This window comes from Phalacrocorax aristotelis, chromosome 1, assembly GCF_949628215.1.
Source record: "Phalacrocorax aristotelis chromosome 1, bGulAri2.1, whole genome shotgun sequence".
NCBI lineage: Eukaryota > Metazoa > Chordata > Aves > Suliformes > Phalacrocoracidae > Phalacrocorax > Phalacrocorax aristotelis.
This window is the reverse complement of record NC_134276.1, coordinates 15,682,920-15,710,116: the sequence shown is the minus strand read 5'-3', so window position 1 is coordinate 15,710,116 and position 27,197 is coordinate 15,682,920. Positions and strand designations below refer to the sequence as shown.

Sequence of the window (27,197 nt, the reverse complement as noted above, 5' to 3'; positions counted from 1 at the left end):
CGGCGGGGGACGGATGCGTGGCGGCGAGGGGGGGAGGTCGCCGGGCCGGGCCGCCTGACGCACTTTCTCCCGATCCTGCAGGGATTTCACGGGCTGTAGAGCCTCCCCCTGCATGTGTGCGTCGGGGGTCCGAAAAACTGAAAAGGCATCTCGAGAAATACCCTTTATTAAATCAAACGGGTGAGGGGAGGGGCGACAAAACTGCCAGGACAACAGCCTCAAGAAGTGTGCCTTTTAAATACAGAAAAGTTACACAAAACTTTTGTCACTAACCACACAGTAACATCTAAGTGAAGGTGTGGCCGTTCAGCGCCTCTGATCCAAGGAGCACATCCTTCCTCGTAAGGAAACCGGGCAACTTCTACCCGAAATTGGTGCAGAGAGAAGGCCACCCCCGCTGTAAGACTGGAGAACAGCCAGGTTTATAACTAGGCGGTAAATAAACTTCCACCAAAACAGTGATATAGAGTGTGCACGTGTCGCTTGCAGGGATCCACGATCAAGTAGGCAAACGTCTGTTCGTGGCTTTTGCTTGAAGGGTAACACAGGCCGTTATCATCCTGAGAGGAAGTTAAAACCAGGATTAGCAACCCAGGAGAGAATTCATAAATTCTGAATGAAATGTAGCATTTTGTTCCAATTGTAACTGTTTATTTCATGGCAAAACAATAAATACGCCATAGTTTATTTAAGCAGTGTTATGTCTCCATGAGGATCCTGACACTACAAAATGCACGGTAGTTCTGAATACCTTGAGGTGAATGTCATATTAATATAAATTGTAAAATTAAACATGTAAGCACATGTTTACACAATGAAAGCCTAAAATACAAATGATTAAATATACAAAGGTCCAATCACATTTCCTTTGAAATAGAAAAATATTTAGGGACTCTATATTAATGCATCAAGCTCTTCTACCCCTAATTCTTTTTCACTTTGCGTTTGCTAAAGCATCTGTTCAGTTTCAAATATTTGCCTTTACGGAAAACTCTCATTACAGCTCTTGTTAACAACTTTGAGCTGTAATTGAAAACAGCTCATGTGCCAATCTCCAGAAAGGGCTTGAAGGGCATCTAGGCACCTAGCACCAAAATCCTCAGTCTGAAAACCCATGTTCAGCTCACAACCAGCACAAACTGGGCTCTTTGATTTAACAGCCTACGTCTGCATACATCGATAAGAGCTTCAGCATTGATGGGGCAGCACAGCCTGACGCCCACTTCAAATCCTATGGGGACCCAGAAACTAGCCAGGGGAATTTTTGAAGGGTTGATTATTTTTTTAAAATGTGTTCAGGCTGGTAATTGAACATCTGAGAGATCAACAGATAAATAGCCGATGCCCCCTTTCTTTTAAAACATGTACGGTTTCCTCCTGCTCCCCAATACCTGTATACACCAGTTGAAGAGATGTAGGTTCTGTTCCCCTTTTTTTGCCTAAGGGAAATTCCTATATTGCACGTATTGTCCATTTTCTCCAGGAAAATCTTAAACTCCCAGAGTACAGACTATTCCAGATTAGAGGCGCATGTCTCACATTCTTTTGTTGAAGATGTCTTCCTTTGCATAAAATGATCCATCTTTTTTTGGACCAAGGAAGCACGAAAAATGTAACCTCTCTCTGAGGTTAAGGCAGTCAGCTTTGAAGGCAAAGGTCTGGGTTCCAGTTTCTGCTCCGAGGTCCATTTGTGAATTTTATCCAGTAGCTGTTACTGGCACCTCATTTTCTCTCCTGTTATTTCAGAGAGGAGGAACCCCTTACTATACATTCTGGTGTCTTCCTTTGTGGGATTATTCAAGACCATAAATCTCAAATGAAGATAAGCACCACTGCAAAATCATTGTTTAAGACAGGTGGAGATTTGATAACGTTTATTCACAGCATTTTCCAATGGCAGTCACATGCCGCGAGCTAAAAATAGCATTCTATTTTTAAGCAAAGCGGCATATAAGCTCTGCAGCTCCAATTTTAAGATGCCTAGCTCTCTTCAGGTGTTTTTTAGGGATACATGTATATCAAACACCGGATTCTCAATTGCAGTAAGGAGAGCAGGCTTTAAGATTTTACAGTACTCAGCACCAAAAATAGCCTAAACTAGTGCACGAAATTGAAAAAAAGGCAAGAGAAAACCAACATAGAGTTGTGATTGCTAGTGTAACTCTTTTCCCATTGCTACTGAAGATCCCACTCCTGCAGTCCTTGTGGAATCGACCAATGCCAGTTAAGGTTTTGACTGTTTAAAGGCATGCTAAAAATTTATTCAACAGCTAAGAATAAAAATGAGTTAAGTTCTGGTGATGAGGCATTTCAAGGAACCCCAGAATATACCAACCCTGGTACCAGGAAAATAATAAATATAAGCTAATTAAATTAAAAGGGTTCTTAAATTTATTTTAATTGGTATAAGAAGTCATAAAAACTCTAAAATACTTGAGCATAAAGGCTCTGGAATTTACACAGACTTACTCTGGCTTTTAGAGCCGTAGGGTACATGTACCTGAATTGAGAATCACACTGGTTCCACCTGCAGTGTGGCCTTCGGCTCAGACATGCAGGGAGTGTAATGATTGATTGACTGGCGTTACAGTAGGCTAATTTTATTTTTTCTTTGTAGGAATACAGATAATCAGCTGATGATTTAAGAGTACATGTGTATAGCATAAGACAGAAATACAGATACTGCTAAGCATCTCTCAAAACTGCATCATTTAATCAACAATTTTTAAAAACTACTTTTTGAATAAATTATGTATCATACTGATTTCTAACACTGCCATAGTTCTGGTTCAGACAAAGAAAGTTCTAAAATACCAGATAGCATCCAAATACCTCAGCTGTAACAACGTTTCACTACATGCAAGCCCTAAAGCTTTCCAGGGTATTATCTGGAGTTCAACAGAGGACTTGGTCACAAGATTTAAAAGTATTTCTCTCAAGTTTTGATGCTAAACAAAGCTGCAGACATTTATAATTACACCTTAATACCTTGAAATATTTACATCTCTAATAGTGTGCTTTTTTAGATATTGTTTCCAAAACAAGGGCATCCTAGCCACAGCTTAAAAACCAAATAAAAAGGAAGGGATGGTGCCAGGATGGTGTTAATTCCTGATTCCATTTGTACTTGTGCGAATATACAAATATATTTGTCCATTTATTAATCCAGCTTGCAAAAATGTGTGCTGTTTGAGCTTCTCAGCTGCTCTTCAAGTCACTTTTACCAGAACAGCTTTTTTTATTTGTATCAGACTAGGAGGGTATGTCCATTTCTTTCAGATACAAACCAAGAAAACATGGCTTAAAAATTGTCAGCTCAACATTAGGATTATAATAACACACTCTACAGTTATTTACCACATGAACTCAGAAACTAAATCTACTGCAGAAGCATAGTTATCTCCTTCAGAGAAATTTTTCACCACAAGCACAAGGCATTTGTGCTCCAGTAGGTGCCCTTCCTGTAACTTCCAAGTAGATTTTAAAGAGTTTTGATCCATAGAGCCATCAAGCAATGTAGCCATACCCATTTAATCCTTTCTCTATTCTGAGAGAAAATTCTTCAGGATGTTCTTTAATGGAAACCAGAATTTCAGAATTCTCCTTCACCTCACAGATTTTCAGAATGTGCAGTAAAGCCTAATTTCCCCCCAAGGCTACAGGGAGGACACACTGCTCTGTATTTACACGAGGTTTTGTGTTGTCCACCCACAATTTTGTTTTCAAAAAGTTGCCTAAGTTTGTCCCTTTTTTTAAAAAATATTGATGATATTTAATGTATGGCAGACAGTTAGGGCAGCTCTTAAATATCATGCAGCTACCTAAACATAGAAATCTGCAAAGTTCACATCAACACATTTGATTCAGAGATGGGGAGGAAACAGTAAGAGCCAAAGAACATCAAGTTATCAGCATTTTGCTTTTTTATTTCATTTTTATTACAGTCTGCAGCCTAGTGGAAAGGTAAATTTTGATACACCCATAAAGTGTTTATTTTCAAAAGCCTTTTATGAATCACATGTAGTACTTAAAAGATGATGACCCACAGATGAACAACTGGGCTATTGGCAACTTACAGGGAAGTTTGTGCAGCCTAAAATGACATCAGCTGGTTCTTTTGAAAGTGGGTACATAATCTGACATTTAATTATTACATATGCTGGTTATTTAAGAAGAATTTGGAATAGTTTATCCTACTGTAACAATTAAATGACAGATACACGGTATCCAGTAAACATGCAGCCAGTTCTTAAAGTTATCTTGATGGTAAATGTATTATTTTGCAAGAGAAACAGACAGGAATGAGACTTGACAAGGGAGGGGAAGAGAGGCTGGCAGTCATCTCGCCACCCCAACCTTTTGTATACTAAACTTCTGCACAGTCTTTATAGAAACAGATGCAATACAAGCTATTCAGAAAGATCTAGCAACATTGCTGAAAATAGAACTGTACAAATTCAAGAGTGGATTCTTAATCCTTACTGCTACCTCAAGTGGATCTAAACCCAGAATTATTCAGACCTGAAGATATTTTTTTTGTCATAAACTGGTTTCTGGATGACTATTATGACTTCAAGTGTAATCTAGTAAACCTATTGTTAGTGAGCTACCAAATAAAACTTTAGTTGGTGGTTATTGATGAGGAGTTAGTAAAGAGGACAAGAAAGCAGGATGAGATCAGGGAAAGAGTTCATGAATAAAAATTGACAACAACTATGGAAAAAATAACCCTTTAAAATGGAATATTATGCTTTCTTTCTGTAAATGTCAATTCATTATTTTCATGTTATGGATGTTACTTCCAGTAAAATCCTGTATCAAAAATTATTAATACTTACATATGCAGACACTCTGAAGACTGTAGAAATAATACATATTTCTTTTGTTTCCGGATTCTTTTGAACACTGAAATACAGGGGAATAACACGTACTTAATAAGTACGCTAAGCACTGATTATTAGAAACCTTCATTTAATAAATACATTTTTAACATATGCACTGTGCTCTCACTCAGTTTAATCAAGTTCAAATTAATAGTTAAATTGCAACTCATGTCACATTGACCATGAAAAGGTACATTGACCATTGTTAGAGAATGTGGATATTATGACATTTTACTGAAAACTACTGAACTTGCACTCATCTGAGTTGGTGCCACTGTTTTCAGCTACTAAATCACAGCAATATTACCCAGGCCTAGATGACTCCAGTATAAAGTTTGCATTTTGATAGCTATGAAAATTTATTCAGCTAAACATTTAGTAAAAATCTTTTCACATATTCTTTGAGAAAAAACCTGCAAAGTGAACTGCATCTTAATACAGACTACAAGAAATAGCAGCAGTACTGGTGAAGAAATGCAGGCTTTAGCTCATTTTTAATTAACATATAATTTCAGTTAAGTTCATTTTTCCTCCTTTGGAATGTTGTATATATAGACAGCTCTACAACTTAGGATGGTATTGGTTCTGAACTTTCGTATTTCTAGACTGACTGTTGTGAAGACTGCCATTTCTTCCATCACAATTACTAATAACACTAAGATATTATTGCAAAGTATCCAGGCATCTCAATGTATTTTAGATAAAGTATTTTTAAACGTGTCATTTTTCCTTAGGTCTGCTTTAAGTGATGCTTACATTTCTTCAGAAATTAGATCATGTAACTTCTATTCATGTATCTAATTTCATATTCCTATTTATATTAACTCACTGTGGAGCAGTGAGTTATAAATTCCATACTATACAGTTCCAAGAAATGCATAGCTCAAAACCTGCCTTGTCACAAACAGGTTCCATTCCTGGGAAAGGTCCCAACAGAGCCAAGCTGCTGGAGGATGTGTGTTAAACACAGCCCAGTTGTCCTCCCCACCAGCTCCAAGCTGCCTGTGACAGCAGTCCTCTATTACCACTGCTTTCACGAAGCTTCTTTTCATAAGAACAAACCCCAAATCAACCAACACCATCTTTGTTGATTAAATCTCTCCATCCAATAAAAGAAATTGACTCTCCAATTAACTGATTTCATCTGTAGAGTAATGACAGAGTCATGTATGAATTAAGCCTATACTGTGAAGTTGATCTTTCCTGTGGTGAGTCAGTTAGGAGGCTTTCTCAGAAATTTTTGTTGTAACTGACATGTTCATATACTCAACAGCGATTAAGATGGCATTGCTGAAACTGGTACTGGCCCCAGCTGTCTGCCTTACCGCCCCTCTAGAGATTACTGCCTTCCCAGCAGGGACAGCTCAACTGGTTCATGACTCAGCTTCTGAACCACTGCAGTTTACAGACCAGCATATTAAGATAAACTAACATGTATGCTGGTTTATGCTAACGTACCGGGCTGTAAACTGCAGCAGTTCAGAAACTGTTTAACCATCTCTGCTGCAAGAGTGACAACTTTCAGAACAAGGTATAGAGGGTTAGTGGGGTTAGCACTTTCTACCATATATCACCACCCCAAAAACTACAATCGTATTTAAGTTACCCTGGCTTCATCTTCTTGTGTCTGAAATTGAAGCTTTCAATTTCTGGTTTCTTAATTTTTATGTTCTGTATATCTAGGATACTAAAGTAAGGGGTGACAGTGAATAAGTCTTCCTATTTATTCCACTGTCTTGAGAAATTTTCCCCTTGTGGTTAGCTTCCTGTAACCAATTTTTTTCAGGTTGAGCATTTATTTCTAGTACTTTGGTTAACTTTTAAGGCAAAATAATATATCTGCCAAAATCAGATGAGATTCTTCCATTGGTGACTTGAAAGAAACCATCCTTGGTTTCTTTCCTTGCCTTTGACAAGCTCATTTGCTCTATTTCTTTTTTTCTTCTCCCTAAAAGGTTTTAGAAAAAACTACTTTGTCTTCTTTAAAAGGATAGTATTTCCTTAAAAATTGTCTTAATACCCCCTTTGTTCTTTCAAATTGCTAACTTCTAAACTATTTATTAAATATGGTAGTTCCCTCATCACTTTAACGTGCACCTATTCTCTTTTTATGAAGAGCAAACTTCCTCATTGTCTCTTAATTCACTTTGGGTTCTATTTATATCCTCACCTTACTGTCAATATTTTATTAGGCTTTCCAAACATTAAAAGAACAACTCAGTGCTTTCACATAAATTCATTTATTATGGGGAAAAGAACATGAAGATGGCACAGAAGGAAGGAGAAGAGAACAATGGCTAGAAGATATTACAGCAGCTGTCACCATGGAGAGACACTGTCAGAAAAATCAGGGGCTAAGTACAAATGACAAGATTTATCAACAAAGATTCAGAGATTATATTTTAATTAACAAGTTTTTGTCATGTAAATGTATTCTTTAACTAAATGGAAAGTATTACAACAAAGATATTGAAATTACTTGGGTTACACAGGATATGACAATGCTAAAATTTTGGATGGATTCAGCTGATCGCAGACTAATTACTGCTAGTAACAGACACCAAGTTGTGCATTAATTAATGAGGAAGTAATTAGTACTCTTTTTACAAAGGAGAAAATGTCTGTCATTTAATAGTTGTATTTGGAAGTCCCTACCTGTGCTTGTAAAATATCTGGAGTGCTTAATTTCAAAAGGTTATTGCATTGTCTCATAATAAAACAATTTACATGGAAATGGTTTAATAAAATGAGATCTCAAGCCTTTTGATGATATTTTGAATGCTAGTGCCTTGGAGTTAGAACTCAGGAAAGGCCAGAAGAAAGGTTGTAAGAAAGAAAAGTGGGGAAAAGCTCGTAATAGCTCTGCCACTCTTGGCACTAAAGACATATTTTTTTAACTCTTCATGCCAAGGCTTTCTTCCATAAGAAAAGCAGTTACAGGACCAAACAGTGGTGGTCTATACATCTGTAAGCATATTGTGATTAGACTAAGTTCATCTGAGGGGCTAATTTGCCAATGCACATGAGCTAGCAGCTAATAATTTTTGTACTATCCATTTGTTTTGCACCAAGCCTTCTGAGCCCTCAAGACATAAACATTAAAGCTTACGAAGAGTACAGTTTACAGAATTTTTTAATACATGAAAAATGTTTATTATCACTTTACGAAGAGTAGAAAGTATCCAATGTGACTGCAATCTAAGATGAAAAGAAACCAGGCAGAGGATAGCAGTCTAGAAAAGAAGAATTTAAAGAATAATTGGTTTTCAACAGGAATTTGAAGGTGAACCATTTGGTGAGCAGAATTTAAGAGACCACTACTGTCATTAGCAATTATCTACTGAAAATAAGAGGCCATATGAAAGTAATTTTCATTGCTTTACCTTCTGTTCTGGTGTAATTTGTGCAGAAATGAATTAAGTAACAGTGCACAGCATGGACTCGAAATCAGAAATTAAATCAAGACTGTGGCATTAGTGTCCCTCTTCAGAGCTGCATTGCTTGTCCTTTCACTGGCCTTTTCTCTCTTAAGATGGTGGTAACAAAACAGCAACATAATTTTGGATAAACTGGGGGCAGGGGGAAATGAGAACCGTGATTATGAAGGGGGAGGGGAAGTCTGAAATGTCAAGACCAAAAGTTTTTCTCATGTGACCAACAGAGAACTTAATATCAAAGCAGCAAGATAAAAGATTGGTTAAATTGTTAGTTTCTTTCTCAACTGCTAGTCAGTGTTAACGCCAGCTCCACTGGCAGTGAGAAACCAGCAGACATTTCTAGGCACAGAAATGGAGAGACACATGGTAGATAAACACTGAAGATCAGTTATGTCACACAAACTGAGTAGATGTACTTCAAAACTTTGGAGGATAGAAAGCAAGCTGCCAACTGGAAAAAAAAAAAGGTCAAAAAAACCCCCACCAAAAAACCAGAGGGATGGATCTTGAAAGGTTTTCTCCTGATATTATATAAAGGACAGAAGTAGCACTCAAGAGAAACATCACAGAAATATATAAAGGGCCAATAGGGAACAGGTTGAGGGTATAGAAAAGTCAACCTTGCAAGCAGGATGAAGTTGTGGGGAAGATTTTGGCAGATGCTTTTTTTTTTTTTTTTTGGAAGAAACAAGAACTACTTGACATCCTTACCAAATTGTACAGCAGGAAAAGGAAAAAGAAGGGAAAAGGTTTAAGGGTATAGGAAGGTAAAGAAAAGGAGTGGCTTAGAACAAAATTTGAACATGTTTAGGAGAAAACAACTCAACAACAATGGGAAGCAATAAAGTGAAGGAACTAATTGGATTTGTACTTTGTCCTAGGTCAATTCAACAACACAAGGGCAGAAACAGCTGTAGTCAATGCAGAGTCAACTAAGGCCAAGGATTAGAGTAACAAACAGCTTGTTTCAAGTGCAGAGTGAACAACTTAAAAGAAAAGGGAGGGTAGAGGTGAAGCCCTGATGGATCCTTTTATGTCATATTCTGTATTTCTGAAGAACCTACTTGATTTCCATCTACATACGATATGAAAATATCAAAACCAATCACACTAATAAGAAAGCTCTAGTGACTAATCACAGTATTCAAATTAATACATGCAGCAATCTAAGTTCATTATTTCTAAAAAATCTTCCTAGAATATTGATAATGCTCAATTTCTCTGTTTCAGTGGTTTCTCTAAAAGTATCAAGCGTTCTACTGCTGCTTTAATCATTTATTCTAGATGACCCTGGGAAACAACACATGACTAAATCCACTTGCACCCTGAAAAGTACTGACCATTAGAAAATCTGAAAGCTGCTTAGAAGTTATAAAAGATTTGTAAGCTTCTTTGGTTAACTATTACAAAAAATTCCAAAAACCAGACAAATATTTTGTTTTAAATATTCTGTTTGGATACTCCAGTCTATATACAAGTAGTACAGAAGGAAAGAAATATTCAGGCAATTAAGAATCACTGGGTCTAATCCTTTCACTGTATCTTTGTTCAGACATATAAATTTTACTCTTAAGTTTATCCAAAGACATTTTAAGAACAGACTTAATGATGAATGCATCTTACGTGATTATTTCCCTAATATCCTTGTATATAGTCTTAAAATAGGAGATGAAATAAAAATTGGTCATCACACCATCCCAAACAGAGCTGAGAAGGAAGAAGAATATCAGTTCCTACTTCAAGCAATTTGAAGCTTTTGTAGCATACATTGTAATGCATTACTTAGTATCCACATTATCAGAGTTCTTGTACTATCTCTCATATCAGAGGTCTGCAATTGATTTCCATTATTCAGGTTAATATTGTTCTTTATACTATCCCACAGATACTTATTATGAGTGGCAAAGTTAATATAATATAAAATTTTAGTAATATCATTGACAATCTTCATATTCCCATTAGCTTAGCAAGCAATGAGTCTTTGCATAACCCATAACTACATTCTATTTCCCACCAGCCAGGAAACAAGAAAACTTGTCAATCGAAAAAGTCAGCATATGGATATATCAAAACAGGGCAAAAATTTGCCATTTTTTTCTGAATTTGAATCTCTGATCAACCACCTCTAACCTCAAGAAAAAAAAAACCACAAAACACATAAAATTCCAAAAATTCCATACACTAGACTTGGCAAAAACATGTGTGTTATTCCACTGTGTCACGTTAACAGCCAGATTCTATCACCCTTAGCTTTATGCTGCGAGAATTGTATTTGTGGAATTAAGAATGCCAAAATCCAACTGTATTTTAAACAAATAATAATCAGCTGGAATAAAATATATAAAGAACGAAAAATGTCAACTAAAGTATTTAATTTTAAAATTCTAAGCCAAAAGCACCTTGAAAGTAGTTCAAGATTATGTATCCAAGACTGAATTGTTGATATTTTCTCAATGACAGTGGGAACACAATCGGTTTCCAGTGCCATGCCATGTTTTCAGCAGACGATTATAGAAACAAAAATCTTTAAAATGGGAATGAATTATAAAACATCAATGTCCATATATGTAATATAAAAAAGTTTTTATGTGGGACAGATGCCATTAAAACTGCGTATATTTTTGCCACTGAACTACTCCCGTTGTTATATAGTATTTTGATAGTTGAAGACAAATAAGCTTGCAAATTGATTAAATAACAGACCCATTTTTGAAGCAGTAATGCACAATAAATTTACACAGATCAACCAAAGTATCTATGCACAGCACGTACATATACAATTGTATAAAACAGAAAACGCTTACCTCACCAAATCTTTATATAAAGCTTTTGTTGTTTCTAAGTATGGGCCAACTACATCTTCAAACTGGCAAAGAGTTCCCCCAATGCAGAGATGCTTAAAAAGACAGAACAGAAATTCCTTGCGATCTGATTGACTGAATAAGTCATAATGGTCTGAATCTTCCAGAAGCAAGACCTTATGGAACAAGAAAATAACAAGTCAAATAGATGAAAACTACTCATTTGAGATTAAGTTTATACACAATGCAACTACTTTGCTGTATGTCACACAGAGTTTACGTCCATATGAATGATATGAACTCAGGATGGAAATAAATGAGTACTTCTCTCTAAATCCTTCTTCCAATGATGCAATTATGTTCATAATTTATAGATGCAATATAAGGCAGGATCACTGTCAGATTTGTGCCCACAAGACATAAGGAAAGATTTTTCTTGTTATTCACTGGTTAATTGCTCATCGACCTAATGAAACCATCAATAATCTGCAAATAATCTAGCTATATTTGGTATGTGGATCACTGCCAATTAGTTTGTCTTTGGTAATTTTGCCTACATTTGCTTTTTTACTCTAAGTTTACACAGCTATCTCACATTTGAAAGGGAATCCTAAGGATCTCCCAGAAGAGATCACTCAAACTCACATCATTCTTTACTGCAGACTTTAGTAAGCCTTTATGTGTAGCCTGGATAAACCAGACATGCTATCCAGCTGCCTCCATGCATCTCACCTGCCTTTTGCTGCAATATTATGTGAACACAGAGGACTTGCTATTAGTCCCAACATTATGCACTGTAAGGGTGGACAGGAATTGTAACTCAGTATGGCTACAAGACATTTTGAGTCACATCGGCCAAACTGCAGATGCCAACCCAGGCAAACTGGTCAAGGCTAGACGTGAGCTTACCGCTCTCTGGCCCTCTTTATAACATCACTACACAACCTGAGTAAAAAAGGACCTGGGCAGCAACTGTTGTTGATGGCCACCTCATACGTATCCCAGCGCCCTTCTTGGTTGAAGCAAGAGAAGACGTGGCAGGTAGGAAAGAAGCATGGAGTTTTGCAGCTGAGAGCCACCCTCTGACACCAGGGGATAGACAGTTTGCTGCCCCCTACAGTCTCCATCCTAGGGCGCTGAGTAATTTAATCGGAAGTTTTGACATCAGTGCTGGCAGATTTTGACTCTGAATCCTTTCTGCCATCTTAGGTCTTATGAGTAGGAATCACATTCATTTCAAACAAATGTGAATCCGTCAACTTGCAACTTGCAGACACACACATCCCTTCTAAGGGAAATAAAATAGAAAGAGACTGAAATTCCAATGATTTCTTTTTTTAAATGTTGCCTCTAACTTTCCTACATCCTACTCAATTTTCAGAAAACATTAACACGGACCCGACTTATAAATAAATAAATACATAGTATTTTGAACTGCTAGGCTACGAACCACATCTGAAATTCAAGCATGAGCTTGAGTTGTCTCCTTTTCCCAGAACTTTACAGGACAGACCAGTATTTCAGGCCACATCCTGTAACCAGTGTCACTGGTTCAAATACATTGCCTTCAAAGGATTTGCCAAGTGCAAATGAGTGCAACTCTATAATTATTAAGTACTTATGATGATTATATATACAAGGAAGAACAAAATCCAGTTCTCCCACAGTATGCTTTGCTAATACTAAACAAACATAAGTTAAAAAAATTGTTTTAGCTTATGAAGTCAAAAGAAACACAGTGAAGACATACGTTGATTAAGAAGGTGCCACTGTTAAAGAGATTATTTTTCAGAATAATCTGCTCTCTTAACACCTCCACTGGAGAATAACAAACAGCTTTTACCTTGCAGGCCTGTTCAGGAGTTATATTTAGTCCTTTTCCAGTGTTACACTAAGAAATAATTTCCCTCTTCACAGTTTTCTCTCCTTTGTTTCAGTGAAAATACATGAAGATGTCTTTCCTTAAATGCCTTCACATATGATATGGTCAGGATTCCTGGCCAGGAATGCTTCAGGATGTAGTTATTGAGTACATACAAATTCATCAACTACCTGGAAGTAGCTGTGAACCCACAGTTCTGGGTATCATGGGACCTTTCTATGAGCACCACCTGTTTTCCCCTCCTAGACAAATGAGTAGCTGCATTTCTCTCCCTCCCCCTCCCCCCACCCTCCAAGCACTGACTACTTGAGACAAGGCTGGGTAGAAAAAGTTTTTAGCTTTTTCTCCCACCTGAAAAGGAAAGAGGCCCCGCCTGGAAAACAGCCACTGCTTTCACACATTCAGCCACTGCAGTGCCTCAGTCATTTCTATCACATGGCTGTTGATGCCTGTTTTTACCATGGAAAGTATATTGACAGAAAGAAAAAAAACCACCTGAAAAATGTGTACCTACAGTACCTAATAGAGTATGAAAAATTATAAGAAAATATTCATTGCTATACTGACCTTCCTTAATTCATCAGAGATTAGAATATCATCGTAATAGTCATCAAAACACTTCACAATATCTCCAGTTTCTCTAACAACTCCTTCAGTGTATAGCCGATCAAAAAATGACATGGAAATCTGTGTACAGGGCACCACTGTAGCTTCAATTTTTGTCACTTTGGAACCTGGAATAGATAGGAAGGCTTCACTCCATATCTCTTGCAATAAATAAAATAGCAGAATTTCCAGGTACTAATGGCTTTACAGTAATTGGTAATTTGATACAGCGTGGCAATAATCAGCTTCTCTGAATGGTTGTGTGTGGCATATTCTTTAAAAAAAAAAAAAAAAAAAAAAAAAAACCCAAAAAAACCAAAGCAAGCTAAGAAAAAAATGAGCACAAACAAAACATTGAGTTCATCTGAATGCTACCTTCCATTCAAGCTCATGTGCCTGCTCCCCCTCTTGGTAATGATATCAACCGAAACAAGTAATGGATGAAACACCGTATGAACTCATCATCACATTACATCACACCCTTAGAAAATCATATTCCGCAGCTTAAGCCTTAAAGAACCTGAGGACAAACCAAAATATAATCAGGGCTATGTTCATTTTGGTTTTTACTTTGTGGGGTGCTGTTAGCAGCTATTGACTTTTGTACTTCATCACGCTAAATTTGGTATTTGTCCTCAGGTTCTTTAAGGCTTAAGCTGCGGAATATGATTTTCTAAGGGTGTGATGTACAAAAAGTTATTTTGTAGCTACTGTAAGCTTTACTAACCAGTTATTTTAGGAGATGAAAAAAGTACTATCAGCACTTCCTGCATGAATCTGAAGTATTATCTCTGTAAGCATTAAGTGCAGAGTACATTTTTCTATAATTTTTCTGTTTTCTGTGCTTGCAAGCCATCCAAGGCTTGATCCTGTTGCTCATAGACATCTAGTGCCATACAGTATTTTCCTTAATGAGGTATCAGGCTATAAGGGCACATATCTTCTCTATATACAGTCTTACATCTACAAATCTGTATGCGTGGTGTTGGATAACTTATGGCATCTAAAATAGCATTAGACTTCATGTTTAAGAAGCTTTGGACTCAGTCCAGTTCCATCTGCTCTCTACAGCCCAAATGTTCAGACCAAATGTTAGAACATATTCTCTACTCATCTCCAAGTGCCCCCAAACACCCTTTAAAGTGCTTCTGAACAGGAGAGGGGGGGAGAGCACGAGTGAGCGTGAGCACGAGTGAGTGTGAGCAGGGATGAGCATGCAACACAGGGCAGTGTGTCTCGGCAGAGATAATATTCACAGCATTCCAGCTTTCCATGAGTTTCCTCTTATCTTTTCTCCTCTGTAGGTTCCCTTGATGGAAGACTGGTCAACAACATCACAATGTTAAAAGGCTTTTGACTATACAAGTAAAGATAAAATTAAGTGGTGTCCTGACAAACTGGCCTAAAGGCTCACTGAAGACTAGTATTTAGGAAACATCCAAATTTCACTCTAGATGACAACATTTCAGGAGCAGAAACATGCCAAAAAGGGATGTATGAACCATGATGCTTCCAAAAGCACCTATCATTTAATCCTGATCCTAATCTTTGCAAGCGTAGCATAACCTAAAACTTCTCTTGCCCCCACACTTCCAAAAAGTCCTTGAGATTTCTCTCATATATTATTACATGGAGATTATTTGTTCATAGGTTAAGTAGAACTGGCATTTTAGGTATTTAAACCCAGGTAAACTATACTGCCTACCTGATCAACACTAAGAAAAAAATTAAAGAGAAGTTATGAGTTGATGGCTTGAAAATGTGTCTGCTTAAGCTAAAAGTACTGGCATGAAATTTTATAATTATTTTATTGGGCCAATGCAATGTAAAGAAAATTAGCTATAGAGAAAAGCTCGGAATTTAATTGCTTGGCTTCACAACCACAGATATGTTTATGAAAAAGAGTACTTTTTAGGAAAGAAAAAAGGTTTAGGACATACTCCTACCTGTCTGCATAGTGACTATCAAAAAATAATCAAGTTGTATAACCAAAATCATAAGTCAGAAAAAGCATGACTCACAAACTAAGAAAAAAACCCAAACTGATATTTATTTATTTATGCTTCCTCCCACCCCCTCACCTCCAGACTCCTCTAACTTCTAATTCTTAGCTTCCCTTCATGGGGATAGAATTTTTATTTTATAAGAGATTTAATAAATGTTAAATCAGCCTCTAACATAGAAATTATTTTGTAGACACCTATGAATCAAAAACCGAGCCAAGACTAATAAAAATCGGATGTTACATGACTCAAGAAAAAAGAGGCATCTTACATTTTCCCAGTTATTGCGCTCAAAGTATAAGAAATTGAGCTATTTACAGGCCTTCAATTGATAGGATTTTATTGAGGAAGGGGGAGGAAAGGAGACACACTTCTGCTCTGAAACAAGGTTTTATGAAAACTTTCATCAGGAAAAAAAAAAATCAAGAGATTTGTAATCTATTCAGTAGTTCAGAAAACCAAACTATAAATGGAAAAGTTTAAATATACTGGAAGATCCTATTCTCCATCTGAGAGGTGAGATTTGAAATTGGAGATTCAGCATTTCCTAGAAAAGAGTGACCAGTTTTAATAACACTGTCAAAGTGAGCAATAAAATGGGAAGGAGAAATGCCTTGACAACTCTGCAAGTAGAAAACAAAGAGCTGGAAAGTACGGAAGCCGATTAAGCTTCTTATAACACCTAGCTCTGGAATATGTATAAAGTGCTGCCAATATACTTTTAAATGAACGGGTTGCATATCTAGTATGGGGAAGGTAAACCCCAGATTAGCTATATTTAGAATTCCTCCAAAGTTTAAGATTTTTGTCTCAGGGAAACATCTTGCAACTTACTATTTACAAAACAGTTAATATAGAACATATATATAAGGCAAGTTCGGTGCTCCATACTAAGAAGACGGTATTTCAAAAGTAAAAGGTGCAGGTTGATGATTTATAGGCTCAAATGACATCTAAAATTTTGGTAAATGATAAACTATAACAGTAGTCTAAAAAATTGCTAATTTAAGATTACCTTCCAGATTCTAAAACCCCATTCCAAAGACAGCAATCGTTAGAGCTTCAAGTACATATGGCAACTCAAGAATCTTTCTTAGGCAAATACCACTCTTTTTTTCACACAAAAAGACAGTAACCCTATCCCTTTGAAGATAACTTTTCAAGTGTTAATTGAGCTTAAGCAGATACAGTCCTGCCTTCCCAAGGCTGCTGACAGGTGCAAGGCCAGTAATGTGTCCAAGGAAAAAATACTATTTAGTTTTCATTGCAGCTATTTAAAAATACAAGACTCAAGACAGAAGTTGGTATGCATCAAATTTGCTCCTTTTGCTGCTTCTATTTTAGAAATATGAGAGTAACAGATGAAGGGGGGGCTTAAAGCACATGACAGAACTATCAGGTACTCTGCCATGCAGCCAGGAAGAGGGGAAAAAAGGTCCCTACTACAACAGGCAAAGTGTGGTATGAGAATAGGTAATTAAGTGCCTATCCGATCCAATGAAGCGGACTAGAGAATATCCTTGTGTATTGTTTACCTAAAGTGTTATATTTCAAGTAATGTTACATCTGGAGTCCTTGAGACAATGTACTACTGTGGGATCATACCAGGAACCCCAACACATGGGGGGAGGGGGAGCTGAGAAGAGAGGTACACGTTGCATTCCTTGGGGACCCCACGTTTTATGGCACCTTTTGATCTAACAGATGGAGACTGAGGATATTACAGTCTGGTAATATTAAGGTGAGGATGAAAAGCAGTCAAGAAAAATAAAAAATGAGATTAGACACAGGAAAAAAACCAGTTTTTAGGAAGAGGAGATAGACAAGTAACAGAGAAGAGGTAGAGATAAATATGAAAGTGAAACCGCACCCACTGAATTAAAAAGAAATACAAATTCTTAGTGAGAAGGTAAAAGGGGACCACAGCCTGGAAAAAGACAAAAGGATTATGAAAATACTTGCTCTAATAAAGTAATATTATATTGATATTTCATATAATGCTGACATCTTTCTGTGGGTCCATAAATACTTTCTGCCAAAGCTCATGGCAGGGAGAAGGGGGTTTCTAACAACCTATCTAAACCCTACTTACATTATGTGTCCAAATTATTTTCCCCCTACAAAGAAAACCAAACATTTTTGTTTGCAGAAGAATAAATACAGTATTTGAATCAACCTAGATTATGTAATTTTCTTCAGAATTTCTAAAAAGCAAAATAAGCCCATTTCCAGTATTTTCTTTGAAGAATATGAGCTTGTTTTTAGAAGTCACTTCACAGGGATAAGTAAATTGCATATCTGGATTAATATATCAGCATGCCTGAAGAAGAAAATACTAGAGGATGACTTTTTAACTCCTCCCACTAAAAGCTAATTCTTACTATATTTTCAAAAAATGCACATGAAGACTAAGTATAGAAAAATGTGCCAACATTCCTCACCAAAAATAGGCAAAGAATGGGAAGATGAAAATTTAAGAGCAAATGGGGTATACCAGCTGTTCAGGATTTAGAAGGGGAACCCTTCCAGTCCTCAGAACAAAATGCACTGCTTCTGTGCTGAGGAAGATTGAGCAGAATCAGGAATTAAGCTGGGATACTTGGCAAGTGACCCTCCACTCTTAACACAAGGTATGTAACCTACTGACCTTCACTACAGGGACTGGCAAGTCATAGGCTAGACAGATAGCCTAAGAAAATTCTTGCCTAAAGCAGGAAAAGGTTTATCCACGGGCTGAAATATATTTATTTTCTTCCTGCTTGCTAGAGTGGAAAAGAGGTTCCTGGAGGGGCACTTGAGATGTTTTTTGCATCTATATATTTCAATTGTTTTGAAATGCACATCGGAATACACGCCGGATACAGTGTTTGGAAAATGGATTTTGCTGACAAAAAGGTGGCAATGTCTAGTGTCATTGATTATAGTGGGGAAAACCTATGCCAATTCCAGAGAGTTGAAATGGAAAAGTTAGAAAATCCCCAAAGCTGCATTAAACATTTACACACAGTAAAGTATCTGCAGACAAACCAAAAGAACTGAGGACTTCCCACCACCCCTTTTTAAATATTCCAATTAAGGAAAATCCCTTTGGCAATATCAGAGTTCACACTAAGCATAAAATCCCACCACATTATCACATGCAATTTCCATTAAATTTTGTGTCGTTTACATAATCAAAAATACAATTTCAAAGGGGTGCCATAAAATCCTGTGCTATTTGCTCTTGGTCTTTCTCCTTTAGTGTCTCATCTCCATCTACAGACATAATCAAGCGTTACAAGTAGTTAATGATATGGCAACAAACTAGAAGTCTACCTTATGCCATGATTGCAACTAAAGCAACCAATCACAGGGCTCTCTTTCTGCGCCCAGGTCACTTTTGCTGTGCAGATAGACAAGCTCAGGGCTGTGCTCTATCTAATCTACTGCTCTCTCAACTTCAATTTGTAACAGAGCAATAACCTCATATCTGCCCTAAGTAAGGTGGCTGCATCTACAGAAGAGTGTCTTTCTCCAAATGTTATCTGAATAAGGTAGTACTGTAATTCCACAATTAATGCAGTTTACTATGTCTGTATACCTGACCAGGTCAACTGGATATCCCAGACCATTTGAAAAGACTTCTAGTAGCTTGGTTTATGGATCATTGCAGGGGTCAAGGAAAAAAAGTGTAAAATGTGACAATTTAGTAACAAACTAGGTAAGAATCTTTTCTTATTATTTAGTATAAGAAGCCATCCTTTAAGATATTTCAACCAGCTGAAGACACACATGTTATGAGCTGCAATTATTACAAAATGGTAAACTAGAGGAAAATAGTTACAACACAGACTTTTTTATTTAAGACTAATTTATTCTAAATTTACCCAATGTAGTCCATTGTCCTGAAGCTGAGAGCAACTTTAAACTGGAGTTCACATTTTGATCATTAAAAAATGCCTATATTATTCAAATAAGAGAACACAAGTTAATGAAATGAAACAGAAAATCATAATTTATAGTGCCTTGGATACTTTCAAAGCAAATTATAAGGATCCAGTTAGTAAGCAGATTCTGTATGATCTTTCAGTTTGGATACTAAATATCATGCCACCAGATACATGCTTTTGTAACTTTGTGTAGCCAGGGTCTTTTATATATTCATGATATCTTCAAGTACATATTTATGTATGCAGTATTAAGGTTTTACAGTAAAGCACTTCTAGCCCAATAACACACAAAAAGGTTGTATGAAATCCTTGGAGGTACAGAAAATGGAAGAAGAGATGAAACAATTCTATCTCTGCATGCAATGTGTTGAAGTCAAAAATTAAATGTTAAGTATGATTGTAAGATTTACACTCTATAAATAAATTTGAAGCTCTGAGAACTGTAGGGACACACAAAAATTATTAAACACATACAGAAGAAATCCGTAAGTTATTGAAGGGATGGAGATGATGTTCCACAGTAAGATTTGAAGTATTCAATCTTATTGATTTATCAATTTAAAAAAGGAGACATGCATAGTAATGCTGGTAGCTGACAAGTTTAAATGATGGATAAGCCAATTAAGAAAACCCACGCTTATGTATATACATACAAGCAGAGTGAATAATCACTGAAGAAGCTGCTAAGAAAATTATGGATTTTTCAGCCTCTGCATCACCAAATCTCTTACCACCTCTCTGGGATACAGAGAGATCAGACTTTATAATATAATGGTCCCTTTGTTCTCAATTAATTCACAGCTACTCAGAGTTCATCATTTCTTCACCGAAAGGGTTGTCAAACATTGGAACAGGCTGCCCAGGGAGGTGGTGGAGTCTCCATCCCTGCAGGTATTTAAAAGAAGGGTAGATGTGGTGCTTGAGGATATGGTTTAGTGGTGGACTTGGCAGTGATAGGTTAGCGGTTGGACTCGATGATCTTAAGGGTCTTTTCCAACCTTAACAATTCTATGATTCTATGATTTCAGAATATTTTTATATTTTTAATTCGGAAGAGACAAGCATTGATAAGGTAAAGGCATATTTTGTAAACTTCAATTGTTTGAAATGCTTATCAATGGGAGATGAAATATTAGTGTACTTCTGTGTGAATTTCTTTAAAATTCAAAGAGGCTGAGTTCTTTATCCAGGATAACAATATAAAGTAGACATACAATGAATCAAAGAGTTGCCTTTAAAACAACAGATGTAAAAACCACACTGTTTCTAAAACCAGAGTATTATTTTTTCCTGTCTGCAAATAGATGAACAGATTTGACTTTGCAGACAGCAAAAGTGGAAGACACAAAATCAGCAAGAGGCCTGAGTCCCAAAAAGCTGAGAGCACAAAACTCCAGTATAAAGCAATGGTATCCAATAAATTTTAAAATTTTGTATTTTCAGATATATGGTGCATATGCGTGTGTAACTGCACAGTGTATTTACTGTGACAAAGCAGTAATAGCTGTAAGCAAGGGTTCCACCGTTTAAAGTCTCTCCCTGGGTAGACTTCCCAACATTAAATGAGGTGGCCAAGATCAGCATCCAGTTCAGATTCCCATTCTTGGGAATCCTGAACGACTAAATTGTTCCCTCTTAAAACAGAGTAACATTAGTACTGACGAAAATATTTTTACTGGACAATAATTAACACAAAGTAAGATTTGAACACCACACCTAAATCACCTACTTTCAAGGAGACAGCGAGGAGGAAAATAGCATGCTAACACTGCTACAATGTTTGCCATTACGCAGTTTTCCAATCGCTATAATTTGAAAAGCCAATTTAAAATGCAAAGCACTTAGAACTACCATAACAAATTCATCCTTTTGATAGGGCTTAAACTGCTGGTCGAAACCGAATGCTTGTGCTGTGATCCTGCCTTGCATGGACCTGAAATAGAAAAATGACATTAAATATTCTGCAGACATACTAGGTACTTATTCAATCTGCAAATTTGCCTGGCTACACTACATAAAGTCGTATTCTGACCAATAATTACACTTTTTTCTTTTTCTCTTTTTCCATTCTCACTTCCAACCGCCTCCCGCCTCCTCGGAGGGCTGGCGGAGGAAGCGCCACCGCTGCTCGCGCGGCTTCAGAGCAACGCCGCGAAACCGAAACAGATCTCGGCTAACTCTGGAAGACAAGGACAAACGCCTTCCACCTCGGGACAAGCGGTTTACGTCCCTGAAAAATACACAGGAGACTTCCAATTAAAGGGGGGGACGAAAAACAAACAGGAAAAAAAGAGCGCGGCACGGGCCGGCCGCCCGCAGAGCGGCAGCCCCGGGGGCGCGGCGGCCGCCCCAGCCCTCAGCGCCGCCGGCCCTGTCCCCTCCCCGCCGCCCCCAGCGGGGCGCCGCTCGCAGCGGGCCTTCCCCCTCCCACCATTTGAGGAGTCGGTCCCCGATGTCCCTGTCCTGCAGGCAGGAGAAGACTTTCTGGGGCAGGGAGCGGAACGCGAAGCCCGCCGCGCCGCCCCGGTGCCCGGCCGACATCTTCCCGCGCCGGCGGCGGCTCGGCGGTCGCCGTGGAAACGGCGCGGCGCAGGCGGTGCTCTGCCGGCGCGCTCCCGCCGCGGGGCGCGGCCCCGCTCACCGGCGTTCCGCCGCCCGGCGGGACTGCGCTTAGCCCTGCCCCGTGAGGGCAGCGGCGGCGTGGCCGCCGCCCTCCTGACGGAATTTATTCGATTTTTGCCTTTCAAATGCCCTGATTAAACATCAGCCTTCTCTCCCCTCCCCTCCGCTCCTGTCTGTGCACCGGGAAAACTCTTTCAGGCTTGCCAAAGGAGAGCCTAGCACACGGCCTGTGCGCACCGGCCGGCGAAGGTGGTAGCGGGACCACCACAGCTGGCTTCATCAATGCCGCTGCCAACAGCGCAGCGCCAAAACGTGTTATGAAAAGCGCAAAGTTATGAATTACAAAGCTCTAATGAAGAGCTGCTGCTTGCTTACCAGTGTGTTGAGCCGTTTGGGAATAGCGAGGTTGTACTTTCAAGCTCTTCCCAGTGGAAAATTTGATTTGATACGTCGTTAGTTAAGGAAGCTATTTTTAAAAGCCCAGTAAAGCAAGAGACACCTTGCAAAATTTGGGGAATTTCCTGACCTTTGCAGGGAAAGCAGTGAGAGTTTAAGGCTGCTGCACATCTCATGCTTTATCCTTTACCAGTCAGCCCCCCTCCAAAATCAGCTCTCACGTTGCTGCAAATCTTAAAAAATGCCATTTTCCCATAAATCTGCTGCTCAGGCTAAACAGCAGACCCATTTTTAAGAAGTTGAGCAGTGGTTTTGTTTGTTTCTAATTAAAAAATAGTAAAAATTAAGCTGAATCACATTTGATTTGATTAGAAAGCAGAAGAGAAAGGTGCACGTGCAACAACGGCGGGGAGCAAAAATGAAACTGCTGACGCGCTCCCTCATCTCATCAGCCTCTAAACGATGTCCTACAGATTTCACTTCTAAGTCATGTTAGTCAAACAGGCTTGTGCCAAAGCAATCCAGAAGAAACAGATATCATAACCCTGTTAAGAAACTCTGTTTTAACATAGTTTCAGTAGACTTCATTGCTCACTACATGCTCATTAAATTTTGTAAAAGAGTGCTGACATCACCAGGCTGCAGTTCAGCAGGCGAAGTTATTGTGTAGCAGCTATGTGACATTTAAGGAGTCATTCCCCTTATCATCTCCATTCTGTTTTCTCCAAGTGTTTTCCCCACACACTTGCATTTTTTTCCCCAAATTTTACTTACACCTAAACAACGATAGAAAATAATGCTACACTATACTTCAAGATGTTTAAATGATAGAGACAGTTCAAGAGGGGATAAAGAAGAGAGTGTGGCTTTCTTCTTAGTGTTTGAATACAATCTAAAGAGGAGGCACCCAAAACAAATTTTTATAACTTATTCTCAACATGTCTCCACCTACTCCAGGAGTACCCCATCTGTTAAATTCCTCTTGCCACTAATATTACTAGCCAGAGATTAAATAGCCAAAGTGAAATAACTGGTTTGGGCAGGGAGTGATGCATAGCAACAACTACCAAACACATAAATTCTCAATTTTGAGTTGTGCAGACTCAAATCCAGGATTTAAAAAAAAAAAGAGTGAAACTTTAGGTCTTTTGGGCAAAAATCCCTACTGACTTCAGTGAGGATTTTCTCTGATTAAAGTGTTGAATCAACAAGCAAATTCTTAAATCCCACTGAAATCTAAAGTGTTTAAATGCTTTTATGAATCAGGAGTAAGGAAATGACTAAGGACTTCAGGGCTGGCTCAGGAGGATCAGGACAGGAAGCTCTAAATTATGAAATGAATTTCTTTAATGTTGTGCCATCTACCTATTGTAGTTTTATAATTCAACATTTCCAGTTTTAATGAATTTACAATAATAAAAGTTAAACTGGGACTTTCAGTTTAAACAGCGACCTTGTTATCCCCTGATGTCATTCACAACAGCCTGAAGTAGCAAGTGAGGCATGTACTCTTTTAAACACAAACATTTAACTTGTTTTTAAAGAAGTTAAGGATTTTATGGTCTCACAGAAGATATTTGGAGGGTGGGGAATATATTTTTCTGCTGCAGAATGAAGTCTTGTAAGTATATTGTTAAGCAATAGTAGTCCCTCACTTTTGACCAGACTAATTTTCAACATTGTTTGTTTTTCACATATTTACTTATATGTGATTTTGAAGAGTTTTACAGTCCTGAATAAACTGTGGGCCTTAAGTGGAAAGCAAACAAACCAGCCTTTCCATGGCAAACAAAAATCAAATTACAGAGGACCAGCCCTGTTGCACCTTTGCGAACTACATCAGTCTTTAAGGCAAAGGTCAGTTGGTGACAGAGCAGCAGCCCGTTCCAGTCAGGGAGGTATCGAAGAACCTGAAGAGCAGCTCCTCACTCCCTGCTGCAGAAGTCTTCAGCATCACTGGGGGATAGTTAAGCCACATGAAGAGGAGGAAAGGGATAATTATCAGTGTACATCTGTGAAATAAATTAGCCTTTCCTACAGTGTTAAAATACTGTAGGAAAAGTCTGATGGAGAGTAAATTAAAGTCCAGATCCTGCATTTTGTCTGTAATGGGGACTAGAACCCCTCAGAATAGAAGGCACTGTACACTATGGTGAAGTTCAGCTCCTGCAAAAAACCTATGGGGTATCAATGCCCAATTCTAGACACACTGATAAAAGACTCCAGGTTTGAGTCTGTGAGAGAGAAAGAAGCCAATTAGAAGCCAATTAAAAATATCTCTAAATTAGCAAGTAGGAAAGACTGTAGTATATCTGAATTTCCCCTTTTCTGCACCCACACCAAAAATGTTGTCTTTCAGTAACCCAAGGCTGCAAGGCAGGAGTCCCTGTCTGTTCCAGAGCCAGGCTCTGGATCCTCAGGTGAAGGCAGGCACCAACACCCCTGCTTGCAGAGAACTGCCAGAGGTTTTCTTTTAAAACACCACCAAAGAGCTCATGGTGGCCACCTTCATATGATGCACCTAAAGCCCTCGCCGAGGAAGAGGGAAATCTAGATCTTAGCCTCTTTCAGCATGAGGAAACTCACAGCTTTTACATCTAAAGTGCTTCAACTACTAGGGCTGGTATCATGCCCCCTGAGTTAACCTACCACTGTCCTAGCAAGCTTATTTCTGGACCTCAGTGTCAGGGTCCTGCAGAGACTCAGCAACCACTTTTCCTCAGTGATATGGGTGCCTGCAGTCAAGGCCAGCTCTGCCATAACCTTGGGTCAGATGGCTGCAAGAAGAGCTGGGTGGGACAGAGCTATGAGGCACCTCGATAGGAGCCTTATCCTCTTGGCTCGGGAGCTGTGTTTCAGCCCCAGCTGAACAAAGAGTCAACATAAACAGTTGACCTTGCTCCTCACTGGAGCTGCGTGGACAGCATGCCTGTGCCTAGCCATGAACCCGCTGATCCTGAGCCTGACCTCAGACTCAACCTGTTTCATCACTATGGACTGGTCTGGTGATCTGGACTCGTGGTTGAATGTGGTCGCTGCCAGCAGACCTGTTTTGCTGTTCTTGTTGGAGTGCTGCAGGAAGGGGCTGTGTTGGGGAGGGCACTGCCCTACTGGCTTCGCTGTCACCCTCGGCTCCCAGCTCATCCCATCTTACAGAGTAGCCCCCTCTTGCTGCTGCGTGACACACAGTATGTTGTAGGAAGATGGTTGTGTTTATGCTAGATTTGTCCATGTTACCTGTTTTAGTGATATATTGCTTTATATGTGCGCTACAGCCTATGATGAGGCTTAACTCAAATCACAATGCCGAAATAAATAATTTACAATTTGCATCATAAAAAGTTTTTAGAGATAAGTAGAAGGAAAATATGTGAGGGTACATACTAAAAGTGAGTTGAGGCATCAAAGCATTGCAATGCCTAAATTTTCTTTGGTCCTCAGAAAAGAAACATGAGATGCTGGAGATACACCGTAAGAATTAGAGTGGGGCTCAGGAAACTTAACACAGTGTGTGTGACACCATCCAGGCCTATCTAAGAGGGAAACAAAGAGGATTCATGCACTTAAGTCTCATTTCTCATGTACAATTTATGTACTCCCCTGGAGATTCACTGCCTTAAAACTCTCCGTTGAAGGCTGGTGTCTAAACACACTTTCTGTAAATCAGATATGGGTTGCTGTTTCTTTTAAACCCAGCAGAAGAGAAAAGGGTAACTAAGCTGCTCTTTCTCTTTTTAAACAATATATGAGTTGTTAGTATACACAAGTAGCAACTGAGATGCTCAGTTTCAAATTCACCCTATGCTTTGAGAGTTCAGCACTGTACTCCCTTCTAGGACCGCAAGCCAAAATCACACAGCTTACATACATAGTTTTCATATACAGTTTACATACAAAAGCTTACAAGGCATCTGGGTAATTGTATCTCAGAAACTGTTTCCCTGTATAGAAAATAATGTTTTACTGTAGTAGCTGGAGAACGTAAATATGAATTTGTCTCTATAACTTCTTGGTTAGGGTCTTTAGGAGGGAGGGGACACTTCTGGGGTCTGTTCAAGTGCCAAAGACTGTTTATTACTCTTATCCATTGACTGCCTGACTAATATGAAATATTGAAGTAATCTTGTATTTATGCATGCAAATTGTTCAGCAATCCTTTTTAAAATGTTTTTTACTGATTCTGACTGATTGTTTTTTTTCCCTATTGTAGACAACTGTGTAGCCGTACTGCAAGGTGTTCTGTTAGTTACCCAGCACAGTTTTACACATATATTAAGAACTAAATTTTGCCTATAGACATGCCTTTGTCTTCACTGATTTTTGATGTTCCCATCTCCTGTGTTGAAAACAAATTCCTTTAAACTGTAATAGTTCCTTGCCCTTCTACATGCATGAGTACAGTGCTACCAGGCTACAGGATGTGCTGGTTTTCTCTGGACAGTGATCAAGGTATTTGTGGGAGTGACTGAAGTTCTAGATGCTGGAGGCTTGATTCAGTTGCTTGAACTTGGTGTCTGCTACCATTTATGATCCTTCAAGGGACTGAAATGTCTTCATGAGGCTGTCAGCTATGACACAACACCTGGAGGAGACCTATGCTCCTCCAGACTGGTGGCTGGAGGTCAGGTGGGCATTTCA

General features: G+C 38.5%; 1 protein-coding gene across 1 annotated transcript; it reads right to left on the bottom strand.

The window, feature by feature from the left end:
* Positions 1-150: 150 nt before the first annotated feature.
* Positions 151-22,177, bottom strand: CFAP300 (cilia and flagella associated protein 300). Its single transcript, XM_075081926.1, has 7 exons — positions 21,973-22,177; positions 21,393-21,474; positions 19,479-19,551; positions 13,571-13,737; positions 11,125-11,297; positions 4,839-4,905; positions 151-560 (listed from the first exon to the last, which is right to left on the bottom strand). Exons 1-7 carry the CDS (start codon positions 22,080-22,082, stop codon positions 429-431), a joined length of 804 nt encoding a protein of 267 aa, XP_074938027.1. The 5' UTR covers positions 22,083-22,177; the 3' UTR covers positions 151-428.
* Between the last annotated feature and the right edge of the window lie 5,020 nt (positions 22,178-27,197).